The sequence below is a fragment of the Carcharhinus amblyrhynchos genome, chromosome 1, assembly GCF_965287045.1.
Source record: "Carcharhinus amblyrhynchos chromosome 1, sCarAmb.v2.hapA, whole genome shotgun sequence".
In the NCBI taxonomy this organism is placed as follows: domain Eukaryota; kingdom Metazoa; phylum Chordata; class Chondrichthyes; order Carcharhiniformes; family Carcharhinidae; genus Carcharhinus; species Carcharhinus amblyrhynchos.
The window spans coordinates 55,928,426-55,942,706 of NC_137324.1; the positions used below are offsets into that span (position 1 = coordinate 55,928,426).

General features: G+C 40.2%; 2 protein-coding genes across 3 annotated transcripts in view; both read right to left on the minus strand.

Moving 5' to 3' along the window:
- Positions 1–5,585, minus strand: part of vcp (valosin containing protein) — a 57,717-nt gene extending 52,132 nt beyond the window's left edge. For both annotated transcript variants that reach the window (XM_080184391.1, XM_080184449.1), the window contains exon 1: positions 5,378–5,585. In XM_080184391.1, the coding sequence (XP_080040517.1) occupies positions 5,378–5,394 (17 nt within the window). In that variant the 5' untranslated portion in view covers positions 5,395–5,585. The remainder of the gene's footprint in view (positions 1–5,377) is intronic.
- A 7,746-nt stretch (positions 5,586–13,331) lies between these two features.
- fancg (FA complementation group G) overlaps positions 13,332–14,281 on the minus strand; it is a 31,173-nt gene continuing 30,223 nt past the window's right edge. Inside the window, exon 14 of the mRNA XM_080197890.1 lies at positions 13,332–13,874. Coding sequence (XP_080054016.1) covers positions 13,727–13,874 — 148 coding nt within the window. The 3' untranslated portion in view covers positions 13,332–13,726. The remainder of the gene's footprint in view (positions 13,875–14,281) is intronic.

A 14,281-nucleotide genomic window follows, 5' to 3' on the forward strand; every position in this document is an offset into this window, starting at 1 on the left:
ACATTTTGGTGGGTATGTGAAAATTTCACAGCCATCCATTATTGCGATAACCACAACTATTTGAATTGAGCATCATTTTTCTTTTTAAACAGGCCTATATGTTACGATTGGTTATAAACATACTTCATATCATTATAGATTACAAATTCCTACATCATTACCACTATGTTATCAAATTTCAGTAGTTTGAATAGATTCAATAGCATTAGAATTTTTAAGATGAATAGCTCATCACTCAAAGGCTGCTGCGACAACATGTTGTGAATTTTAATTCTACTGTATGCTAAAGTTATTATGCTCAGTGTTAAACTGATTCTCAAGTCATACAAGAAAATAAATGAAAAATAATTTTTGGTTTCCAGCATCTGTACAGGTTATGGAGACAGTCCATGACATTTCACAATAAATGCTACAAATCAAGCTGGGCGTTTATTGGATGCCAAGAGCATATTTCTTACACAAAGGAAAATCATTTTTAAGTCTTTCCATCATTTTCTTCACAGATCTTATTTCACAAGCTGTAACTGTAAGCATTATTAACTCTTTTCTACCTATTAAAATTGTATATTATATCAGTTTATTGCATCTGATAATCATATTTAATGAATGAGCCCAAATTATACAAGGTTGAAGCAATAAACACATTGAATGAGATAAAAAGGAAAATCCTTATCACAAATCAACTCTCACCTGTATCACAAAACTTCATTTACTTTAGTTCTTTGTTTGACAGTTTGCATATCACAAGTAGTAATTTCCACATTGTTTTCTGTGAACGTATATGCTACTATTTTGCTACGAACATTGGAAACTGCAATTTTGCTTCTCATAACGTCTATCATTCTGTAGCCAAGATGGACAAATACCTGTAATTGCCTCCAACAATCATACCTTCCAGAGGCATATATCAGTCATCAATGCAAGATGGCTTGGCAACTAGTTTGCTGTTGGACATTTTATTAGAAATGTGTAATCTACTAAATTGTGGCGCAGCTTGAGTTTGGCACGAAGCAACACCTGCTCATACATTATCACACAATGCAGCAAATAACATGCTGCATATTCATTAATGCTTAAGTTAAAGTCACACCAACAAGTGCCAGGCAAGGACCATCTCGAACAAGAGGGAACCCAACCATCTCTCTAGAGGCTCAACACTACCCAGAACAAAGGAGCCCACTTGACCGGCACCCTATTCACCTCCTTAAACAACCACTCTCTTCCACCACCACCACACAGTGGCAGCAATCTGTACAATCTACAAAGTGAACCGCAACTCACAAAGGCCCACAGCACCCGCCAAACCTGCAACCTCAACCATCTAAAAGGACAGGGCAACAGATGTGTGGAACACCACCACTTGCAAGTTCACCTCCAAGCCGTGCACTATCTTGACTCAGAAGTATACCACTGTCCCTTCACTGTCAATAAGTCAAATTCCTGGACCCTCTTTTCCAAACGGCACTCAGTGTACCTACACATGACTGCAGCAGTTCAAGAAGGTAGCTCCGCTCAAGGGCGACTAGGGATGAGCAACAAATGCTGGACTAGCCAGAGTGAAAAAAAAACTATTTTAGTTACCAATTCATATGCAGTTGTCAACTAAACTTGTCAGCAATTACACCTTCTTGAATTATAGCAAATTGCCTATTGCTTTATTTTAAACCAAATGTGCTTTATTTGTTCAATTTTTCCTTTTAGTTTTACTAATCTTTTAAAATTTAAGTTAGCGTATTAGTTCTTTTAAAAGCTAGTTTTGCAAAGTCTGGTGATGGCAACTTTTCAGTTTTACATCAAACAGCTTTGTTTCAGTTTGAAGCGTTTTATCTCACTTCATTTCCAGCACAGCAGCAAAACAATTTGCATACCTAAATAAAGCTGTATGATGACCTCTTAAACCAGAGACTGAGAGAACCAAGTATGAAAAGCACTTCAGATTTTCTAATAATGAATCCCTGTCTCTGTCCTTTTTGCTTAATATTTTAAGTCAGAAATTAGAAATTAAAGATGGTGAACAAAAGTGATGAACATAACTCTCAGCATGTTCTGCATCAAGTTTGCATAATTCTGCTAATGCAATTTAATTTATCATTTTGCCTCCTGAAGTTCATCAACCCTTCGCTTCTTGCATAGTCCATCCTATCACAGATGTCTAAACCTTTGCTATCAGGCCCTGTAGGATTGTGTCATGACAAGATCACATACATACATGTTTCCATTGATTGCTGGATAATGAGTGACCTGGGATTTATGCAATGAAACAAAACCCTTAATAAGCCATAAAAACCCTTAATAAACCCTTAAGACCTATCAAATTAAAATACACCAAGCAGCAAAGGGCAATATAAACAAAAACAGGATGAATTGCCTGTGTGGGGATCATTGCACACCCCTCTCATATTGCCAATTACTATAAAAAGTAATAAACTAAATCTTGTAATCTAATTGTGGTGTTTTCCCCAACAGTAGTCAATCATTCTTTATTCAATTGCACTTGTACAATTCTTTCCAACACATCTATCATTGATAATCAATGATGTGCATTCATATGGTAAAATATAATAAAATGTCCCACAGTGCTGTACAGACACCAATCCACAAAATGAGATATTTGGACAGGTGTCAAAGAGGTAAGTAGTTTTAAGGTTAAAACAGTTAGAGAAAGGAGAGGTTTATGGAGAGAACAAGAGAACTTAAGTGCTAAGGCAGCTGAAGACACAGCATACAATGGTGCAGCAATGAAAAATGATAGATGCAAAACAGGTTAACTCTGGACTAGTGAAGATTTCTCAAAGTGTAGAGCTAGTGGAATTTAGAAAAATAGGGAGGAGAATGCCATGGAAGAAAAGTTGAGACACTGCTCCATTGGAAGACAACGAAGGGCAATGAGCATGGGAATGAATGGGTCGTGGTGAAATTTAGAATCGGGATATTTGGATTAGATTATTATATAGATCGTAAGATGTGAGGCTGCCCAGGTGTGCATGGAACTTGGATGCATGGTTTGTGAACATTCAAAAGTAAGGAATGAATAAGTAATGCAACACACTGGTTAGAGATTTTTAAAATGTGAAATAATTAGTCAACTATATTACCAGTAAATCATATTTCACAACTTTGCTGGCTCAAGAATATCAGCATATAGCATTTGTTCAAACAAGATCTGAATAAAGCCTGTAAACCTGAATACAGATATCTATCCTTTAAGAAAAATCAGTAACAAAAACTGTACAACTGCATAATGTACTTGTTGTCCCAGAATGCAAAACCTTGAGGTTTTGACTAACATACCTCCTACTTGCAACAATTCATAAATTCCAATGATGTTATCATCCAATCAGCACCGCAACCGGACATCCATCACGTAGATACATAACTTGACAATACGGGGAACTATTTTATCAAGGGAGATACCACAGTGAAATCCATTACTATCCTCATCTGACATGCAGACACAGTGTAAGAATCATTCCAATTTCTGATGCCTGACTACACAAAATTAAAAATTACAACCTGCAACTCACAATTCACTAAGAAAATAATTAATGCATACGAGGATCCTCAGTGATGTGAAAGGACAAAGTCAAATCACAACAAGCATAGGAGACTAAGATGGTGTTTGAAATAGGCCCTAATAAAGTGCTCTCTTCATTATAATTGTTCAAACTAAAAAACGTAAAATAGAACACAAGGGAGAAACGTGTAAACTGTTTCCACTTTTGTTCTTTCAGAAGCCAAACAACTGTTTATTTCCGTTTTAAAAAGCAATAAGTCAACATTTGTCTATTTCAATGACAATTTTAGAACTATAGAACTCTATCTACTTCAGGAGGATTTCAATACATTGGTCAACTTTTGGCATTAAGTTTATTAAGAGTAGCCGACATAATCAAAAAAAACTAAACAGCAGTTCGTTCCCCTAATTATTTGGAGTGAAATTTATCATTTCACCAATCAAGAACCTCATTGGCAGACTTCACATGAAATTTACGTAAATAATTTAGTTTAAATGTACTAGTCTCAAAATTTGATAACATCTTCCATACACATGAGCTTTTTTCAAGGGGTGAAGCTACCCGTTGATAGCTCTGAAGCAAGACTTAATCACAGACTTAAGATCAACAGGAATGGGAACACTGGCAGCACCAATGACTCTGACTGTGGATAATAAAAGCAAAATACTAAGTATACTGGGAACCTGATGTAAAAACAGTAAGTGTGGATTCTAAAATGCTGAAAAGTCTCAGCAGGTCTGGCAGCATGTATGGAGGAAGAAATGAAGTTGAGTCCATATGACTCTCTTCAGCTCTGGGTCATCGTCATATAGACTCAAGACATTAACTCTGTTCCTTCTCCACAGATGCTGTCAGATCTGCTAAGTCTTTCCAGCATTTTCTGTTATTATCTCAATGTGCAACTTGGGTTGATGTTAACTTTCAGGCCTCTGGTGATTTCCTGGCTGCTTATGGTGCTGTACTGCTGGTTCCAAATTCACATGTATCTTTAATTAGATACCATCATTATAGATAAGCAGTCATACAAATGCATTACAACACACAAAAGCACATTATTGCTTGGTGGTCAGCATGAAAGATGTTCCCTTACACAATGTGCATTAATACTATAATTTTACTGGTGGGATATTACCTTTTCATGGTTACTAATTAACCACGAAAGTGAAGACATTTAACTCGGGTAATCGTAAATGCAAAATCCCAATTCAAAATGGAAACTCAAAGCAGTAATTTATTCTCAGTTGTCTTCCTACGACCTGGTCATACTAATTTTTACAGCTACATAGACCCTACCATTTGCTCATAATGAAGGAATAGGAAAAATCAAATATAAATGTCTATAATTAAAAATAACATGAATAGGGTTTAATCGTTCAGAAAACAGTGCAGGGTCGCCTTTCTGTGGGCCAGGAAGTATGTTTCGAAAATTAACAAAACTACATAAAATCCCATCTCGATCATAACAAGATGTCAGCAATAACTGACAGGGGACACGCTGCCAGGCTCCAGAAAACAGGCCCTTACAAAATCGACCCGTCATCCTCGCCGGCCGGAATAAACAAATTGCCGTAAAATAAACTGCGATGCGATTTCTTCACCGCATTTTCGGAGCGGGGCTTTGACGAAAAATAATTAGTGGGGGGGGTGGGTAGGAGCAGAAAATCAGCTCTTTTGGGAAATCAGCGTCTTCAGTAAGTGCTGGCCTCTCCCAGCTAGGCCTGGATGACACAGTGAAATTGGACGAGAACGAGCCAAGCCTCACCCTCCCCCCCCCCACCCTCTTGCTGCAGTGGATGAGGAAAAGCCTGAGGCCTACCGGCCTTCAAAGAGACCGGGGAACAAACAGCCCGGGATGTACTCACTCTCCTCCCGAAGCCATGGCTGATCCCTCTGCCGGTTATAGGGATTCCGTTTCTCTGACCCGTTGGCGGATTTTTCTTTACGATTACTCTCCTCCTCTTCCCCCTATCAGCCTCAATGGTCCCTTTCTCACTGCCAGCTGCCGAGTTACCAGAAAGAAAATGCCCCTGGCAGCCCCGTCCTCCGCGTCACTCCGAGCTCACAACGAGGCTGCCCAATCCAGAACCTTCTCCCGGAACCCTGACCTCAGGCAGCCCGCCCAGCCGCGCCTGCGCACTCCGCACAGCCCGCCCGCACCGCCGCGCCTGCGCACTCCGCACAGCCCGCCCGCCCGCGCATACGCGTGCACACGAGCGCCTGCCTCCAGCTGTCAATCATCCCGCCCGGAAAAGACGCCGATCTGCCTTTTTTGTTGAGTCATTACTACAGTGCAGCTGTCTGGCAAGGACGTTGCACAGTGCACCAGAGTGGTGCACGTCCAGCAAAAAAAAAGTGCATAGTGCACATCTATACCCCCATTCATTTGGATGTCAACATATTTTTGATTGTTGAGTTACCACCGGAGTGCAGCTCTCTGCAAGGACGTTGTGGATGCAGTGCACAAGGCTGGTGCACATCTTATCACAAAAAATGCAGTGCGTTGGTCTGGTGCACGTGAATATATAACAAATGCCCCTACTTATTTGAGTTTCAATGTTAAATACATCGTTGATTCAGCTTTCCAATTCCACCTCTGAGTTTCCGATGGTCATTCTAATCCCTAGAATTTCCGTACTGTTCTTTGTTTGGAAGATTTAACGGATGAAAGCTTGCTAAAAATGAGTGTACTCCATCCTTTCCTATCACATAGTCACGGTAAGTAGTCTCACAACACCAGGTTAAAGTCCAACAGGTTTATTTGGTAGCATGAGCTTTCAGAGCTCTGCTCTAGTTGAGTCAGTACGCTCACCTGATGAAGGGGCAGCGTTGCGAAAGCTTGTCATTATAATGATTATATCATTATAATGATCTGTGATTAAAGAAAATCAAGAGGATTGAGCAAGGGAGTAAAATGTTAGGGATAGGTGGGAATGTGGGGTTGAGATACAATCAACAGCCATAATCTTACTAAATGGCAGAGCAAACTCAAGGGGTTGACTGCTGCTCCTAATTTGTACGTTCGTATAATCAAGAATGTATTTTATTCAAGTAATCTGGATTTCACTGACTAGGCATATAGTTGACAATGGACTTCTCTGCAGTGGTACTGTTCGTTGACAGTGGACTTCCCTGCAGTGGTACTGTTAGTTGACAATAGACTTCACTGCAGTGGTACTGTTAGTTGACAATAGACTTCCCTGCAGTGGTACTGTTAGTTAACAATAGTTAGCCAGCATTTATTGCCCACCCCAAATTGCCCTTGCGAATATGTTGGTGATCTGCCTTCTTGATTTGCTGCAATCCATGCATAGTGCTGTGAGGAAAGAAGTTCCAGGATTTTAGCTCAGCAACAGTGAAGAGATGGTGAGTTCCTGCAGTGCATCTTGTAGATGGTACATATTCTGTAACTGTGCACCGGTAGCGAAGGATGTCGATGGGTGACAATTTGACAGGCTGGATGATGTCAAGCTTCTTGAGTATTGTTGCACTCATCCAAGCAAGTGGGGAGTATTCCACCACACTCCTGATTTGTGCCTTGTAGATTGTGAACAGGCTTTAGGAAGTCAGGAGCTGAATTACTCACTGCAGGATTCCTAGCCTCTGGCCTGGTCTTGTAGCCAGAGTGTTTATATGGCTAATCCAGTTATGCTTCAGGTCAGTGGTTAGTCCCAGGATGTTGATAGTGCAGGATTCAATTATAGCGTGGGATTAGTCAAGGTGGATCATGGTGAAAAACAGAAGCATAACATGGTCTGAATGTTTTTCAAATTTTCATCAAAAGGCCTTCACTTAACTGACAATGTTCAGTATTGATAACAATGCAATGTCGAAGAAATTTACATAACACAATTACATTTTCAGAAAATGAAACATTAAGTCACAAAAATGGCAGATGCAATTTTATAAACCAGGCTTCACAATAGCATTCCCTACAATCCTCATGACCCAGCTGTTATTAACAATACAATGGGTTCTCGTAGGACTTGCTCAATGATCCACAACAATTGAAGCAGAGCATAACAGTGAAAAAAAACTATTTGGACAGTCAGAGAAAATGACCTTTTATACCATAAAAGGTGTAAGATTGAAAGTGAAGACAATCACAAAATAGTAAATGTTGTGATTACCTTTTTCAAGTACTCACCTAGGGATATGTAACTAACATGCCCTCTTCAAAGAAAGACAGCCCAGGTAAAATCAATGCCTTTGATGTAAATTAGATGGAACTCTGGAAAAAGGTCAATCAGGCTCAAAACAAATAAATCCCCAGAGAGAGTTGGCAATTACCCAACGAGTGCTAAAGAGACTAGGAAAGACTCCTGTTTAAATTATTTCTATCTGAACTGTCTTTATCCTCTGTTTTCTATGTTTAAGGTTATGTCCTCTTGTAGAATCCATGACAATGTTAAACAAATTAATAGTATATTGCCCTTTGTATCTCAAATCCTTGGATTGAGTTAATTGGCATTTGGAAAACTATGCTTGAACAAATGAAAGTCAAGGCAGATTTGTTAAAGGTAAATCATGTTTTATTGAGTTCTTTGCTGAAGTAACAGATGGTTGACACAAGTCATGATGTTGATGTGTGTGTGGGGCTTTCAAAGGAGTTTGTAATAAATTTGACATTTAACCATGTTAAAGGGCACGGAACCATTCGGAACAATGGCAGCATAGATACAAAACTGGCTAAAGGACAGTGACTAAAAGAATAGTGGTGAATTTCTTTTAAGGCTAGAGGATTTATACAGTGGTCTTCGCTGGGGTGCATTACATGCACAGTTTCTTTTTTGATGCACATTAACGACCTTCACTTGGATATGTAGGGCACAATTTCAAAGTTTTCAGATTTCATGAAATTCAGAAATTTAACAAACAAAAAGGAGAGGACCAGACTCTAGGAAGATCTGAAGATTGGTGAAATGGGCAGACACTTGTTAGATCAAATTTAGTAAATTTCTATGGAATTTAAGAGAAATATGAAGTGATCCATTTTGGTAGGGTGTATGAAGAGATGAAATAGAAAATAAATAGTACAGTACAAATATAAAGAGGGTGCAGGAACAGAGGAGTCTGGAGTGTGTACGCAGAAAAATTTGAAGATGGCAGGACAAGTTGAGAAAGCTGTTCGAAAAGCAGATCAAACCTTTAGCATTATAAGTAAAGGCAATGAGCACTAAAATCAAGGAAGTTATGCTAAACCTTTATACGGCCTGGTTATTGTGTTCAGACCCCTTAGCAACAGCATTAAGACCTTAGAGAGGATGAAGAAGAAAATTACTGGAATGGTACCAGGGATGAGGAACATCAACTATATTTTTGATTTGATTAATTATTGGCACATGTATTAGTACACAGTGAAAAGTATTGTTTTTTGCACGCTATACAGACAAAGCGTACCGTACGTAGAGAAGGAGAGTGTGCGGAATGAAGTGTTATAGTCATAGCTAGGGTGTAGAGAAAGATCAACTTAATACGAGGAAGGTCCATTAGTCCTCTGGTTTCCTCCCATGGTCCAAAGATATGCAGGTTAGGTTGATTGGCTATGCCAAATTGATCCTAGTAAAAAGGAGTTTAGCAGGGTAAATGTGTGAGATTACGGGGTTAGAGTGGGATTGTGGTCGGTACAGACTCAATGGGCCAAATGGCCTCCTTTTGTACAGTAGGGATTCTATGATTCAAAAGTCTGATGGCATGAGAGAAGAAGCCGTTCTTGAGTCTGTTTCTGTATGCCTTCTCCACCATGTGGAGAGATTGGAGAAGCTGAGTTTGTTCTCCTTAAAGCAGAAAATATTAAGAGGAGATATGATGGTGGTCCCCAGAATTATGAACGGCTTTGTTAGTGTAAACAAAAAGAAATTGGTCAGAAATGTAACCAAAGAGCATAGATTTAAGATGATTTGCAAAAGAATTAATGAGCGAAAAAAGTTGTGCAGCAGGCTCTTGTGTTCTGAAATGCAATGTCTGAAAGGGTGGCAGGACAGGGGGAGGGGGGGCGCAGGAAGTGGAAAGAAGCACGAGAATGAATCTAATTGCACAATTCTGCCAAAGAGACAGTTCTAGCCAAATAGGCCAAATCCCATCCTGCACCATTTTCATCAATTTTCTTTTCAATTCTTCTGTTGATTCATTTTTCCATTCTCCTCTTTTCTATCCCACTTACCATCTTTTTTCCCTTGCCACTATCTCCCCTCCCCTAACACCACCCCATCAGGGCCACCTGTTTCAGGTAGTCCTTTGATACACAGTTTACCGTTGTTCTGCTATTAACACCTTCTGATCTCTTAATGTGGCATTATCACCTCCAACATTCTCTTTGTCCTTTTGTCCACGACAACTGTATCAATTTCTTCCTTTCCTTCACCTATCAGTGTCTGTCTATCCTTGACAAACATTCCCCCCCCCCGACCCTAACAATGACTTAAGTGTCATCCTACTCCCAGTTGTCTTCAGGTCTGACAATGATTCATCTAGATTCAAAATGTTAGCTCTGTTCTCACTCACAGATGATGTCAGCCCTGTTGAGATTTTCCAGTATTTTCTGTTTTTGTTACAAAAGATCATACAATGTTTTACAAAGTAAAGTGGTGGTGAATTCTCCCCATTGTCCTGGCTAATATGTATCGCTCATCAACATCCCCAAAAATGAACCTTGAAGTGGTGTGTCCCTAGACCCAGGTGACAGACTAGCGACCTGTTCCATGAATAATTAGCCACAGAAACAGATGGAAGTCTGGCCTATGCATTTTCAGGATGCAGAAACATTGAGAGTGTCTCAGTAACAGTGACCAGGAATTGATTGTTGTAAACCCTATATTAGCAAACCTAAATTATCTATTGGCAATTCTACAGATGTTTCCTACACAACAGCATAGCCGACAACAATGGCTGGACTGAATCGTTTGTTCTGATTATTTGTTCTAATTTGTGTGGACTTCTATAAACAAAACTATATTAGCTGGACAGCACCTTAGGTATGCTAATACAGGGTTTACAACAATCAATTCATGGTCATCGTTACCGAGACTCTCAACATTGCCGCATCCTAAAAGTGCATTGGTCAGACTTTCGTCTGTTTCTGTGGCTAATTATTCTTCGAACAGGCCACACTCATTTAGACACACAAACTATGAGGCAATTTAGCATGGCCAACCTGCCTAATATGCATGTCTTTGGACTGTGGAGGAAACCAGAGCAACTGGCGAAAGAACATAATAAGAACATAAGAAATAGGAGCAGGAGTAGGCCATCTAGCCCTTCGAGCCTGTCCCACCATTCAATAAGATCATGGCTGATCTGTCGTGACTCAGTTCCACCTTCCCGCCCTCTCCCCATAACCCTTAATCCCCTTGCCTATTAAAAACCTATCAACCCACATCTTAAATATATTTAGCGAGGCAGCCTCCACCACTTCAACGGGCAGAGAATTCCAGAGATTCACCACTGTTTGAGTGAAGAAGTTCCTCCTCAACTCCGTTCTAAACTGCTCCCCCCCTTGAGGCTGTGCCCTCTAGTTCTACTGTCCTTTCTGAGCGGGAAGAGCCTCTCCACCTCTTTCCTATCCATCCCATTCATCATCTTATATATCTCAACGAGATCTCCCCTCATTCTTCTAAACTCTAACGAGTACAAGCCTAGTTTATTCAGCCTCTCCAAAGCCCAGGCAAACTCCACCAGACAGACACCCAGATTGGAATTGAACCTGTGCCCTTGGTACTGTAAGACAGCAGTGCTAACCACTGTGGCCCAAAGCAAGGAAATTATCCATCTATCATCTCTTCTGTGCCTACAGGTATATGAGGCAACCCTCACGTCCGTTCTCATAGCTAGAATTATATGGAACAGGTTGCAAACCTGTCCCCACCTTGGCTATCAAGTCCTGGGGTGTGACTCAAACCCACATGAAAGGTATCAATATATCAGCAATTGCATCCTTTGGCAATTACATTGTTAATCCAATTGCATTGTTAAAGAAATAATTGTTAAATGTGTAATTCTCATCAATCTTCTCTGTCGCTTTACTGAAAAACTGTAGTTAAACAAACTTGCCTTTCATAAATCCGTGCTGGCTTTCTTTAATAAATCTACATTTGTATAATGATGTAATTTTGTCCGGGGTTATTGCTTCTAAACATTTCCCACTAACAAGGTTTTTAGTTAGCAGGTTGTTGCTGGGTTTAACCATACACTTATATTTGGACAAGGGTGTAACATCTGTGATCCTCCAGTCCTCTGAGCAGAGATATCTCGGTGTCCATGTGCATAGGTCCCTGAAAGTTGGCACTCAGGTTGATAAGGTTGTTAAGAAGGCATATGGCGTGTTAGCTTTTATTGTTAGGGGGATTGAGCTTTGAAGCCACGAGGTCATGTTGCAGCTGTACAAAACTCTGGTGTGGCCCCACTTGGAGTATTGTGAACAGTTCTGGTCGCCGCATTTCAGGAAGGATGTGGAAGCATTGGAAAGGGTACAGAAGAGATTTACCAGGATGTTGCTTGGTATGATGGGAAGGTCTTATGAGGAAAGGCTGAGGGACTTGCAGCTATTTTCATTAGAGAGAAAGTTAAGAGGTGACCTCATAGAGGCATACAAAATGATCAGAGGTTTAGATAGGGTGGATAGTGAGAACCTTTTTCCTTGGATGGTGATGGCTACCACGAGGGGACATAACTTTAAACTGAGAGCTGATAGATATAAGACAGATGTCAGAGGTAGGTTCTTTACTCAGAGAGTAGTAAGGGCGTGGAATGCCCTGCCTGCAACAGTAGTGGACTTGCCAACATTAAGGGTATTTAAATAGTCACTGGATAAACATATGGATGATATTGGAATAGTGTTGGTTAGATGGACTTTATATTGGTTTCACAGGTTGGCATAACATCGGGGGCCAAAGGACCTGTACTGCGCTGTAAAGTTCTATGTTAAGTATTGAAATTGTATGTCAGATTAGTGTTAATTGTTCATATTTTATTTATTATCAGAAATGCAATTAGCTCCAATCCTATTCGTATTTAGTCCTCATAAGTTAACCGTTCATATCAGAGCAGTGTATCCTACTAACGATATGGTGCACAGAACTGCTCACAGGACTCAAGGGTCATCTGATAAGGGCTTTGCATAGCTGGAGATTGTCTCTTAAATATGAAAAATGTTAGAAGCTATTATTAAAGATGTTATGGAAGGGCACTAGAAACATTCAAGGCAATCAGTCACAGTTGTGCAATTCTGCAGCCAGTGGGAAAATGCACAAGTCCAGAACATGTCTGGAACAGAGTGCAAAAGTTAGGACTCAACTAAAAATTCCTGAGGCTGCCTCCTGAGTTCAGGATGGAGGCCACCCATGATGCACTTCAGTAGGTAGTGGGAGAATCCAGATTCAGTGTCATTAATGAGGTCCACCTTCCAGCCTCAGAATCTTCCATCTTCTTTCTCAGGAGGCCCTCTTGTTTCTTTAATGGTGGGTCAGTGATGCTTGGCACCTTTTTGATATAGCACCCAGATATGATAGCAAGACTCATGCCATCTTGTTTGCCCTGCCATGGAATATGGCATCAAGCCTGGCATGCATAAATAATTAGATTGGAATCGGAAGATACAGTGTGGCTTCCCACAGGCCTCCACAGCAAGAAGCATCCAATGTTCCTGCCCCAACGTAGGGTAAAATTTTCCCATCTGGGACTATGTTTTGTGGTGGCAAGATTGAAATCTCATATTATAGTAGCTGAATCTGCCTTGTTACTCAGTAGTGAAATCTGAAGTCAAATCTATTCATATAGAAAAGATACTTGGATCTTCCGAGATAGTTTTATTTGCAACATTTATTTTTGTACAAAATGTTTCATTCTGGAAACATTCAAACGTGCACATTTGGCTCAGTGTCATGTGAATTTTATAAATATACAAATAAAATTCTAATGTAATAAATTCTTTCAAATTAGTTCACTCTAATTGGTTGGATCATGTAATAAACCAGTTAATAAATGCATTTCAACCCAATGAAACAGGCAGCTTAACAGTCTGAAATAACATGACATTAAGAATATTTCAGTATTCTTTCAATACAGTTAAATGGAGAACAATCTTCCATCTTCACAAAGGTTTGTGCCCTGGTCAAACTTGGCGACAGGCTGTCCACATCTGTTCTTGGACATCATTTAATGTGGTTTCTCATTGAGAATATTGTCCATGGTTTTCTTTGAGAGGCCTGGGTGGAATGTCATGTGCAAGATGTGGGTCTCAGAAATTGTGGAGCTAGTTTCTCTTCGGAATGATTGCAGCAGTATTCCTGCAGTTGTTTAGAAACAGCTTCTTCCTCTGAAGTACTCACTTTTTTAAGGTGAGAAATCAAGAATAAGGGGAATTTTCTGAAAAAAAACAAGGTTTTTTTTAGTAATCCCAAGATAGCAGTGCTGGATAATGGGCTATCTTTCCAGTTTGACAAACACATTCAACACTGAACATTCGGGGCAGCACGATGGCACAATGGTTAGCACTGCTGCTTCTCAGCACCAGGGACCCAGGTTCAATACCGGCCTTAGGTCACTATGTGAAGTTTGCACATTCTCCCATGTCTGCATGGGTTTCCTCCTGGAGCTTCGGTTTCCTCCCACAGTCCAAAGATGCGCTTGTTAAATTGATTGGCTGTGCTAAATTGACTCGTGTCAGGAGGATTAGCAGGTGGGGTTACAGGAATAGGGTCTGGGTGAGATTGTGGTCAGTGCCGACTCAATGGGCCAAAATGGCCTCCTTCTGCACTATTGGGATTCTATGA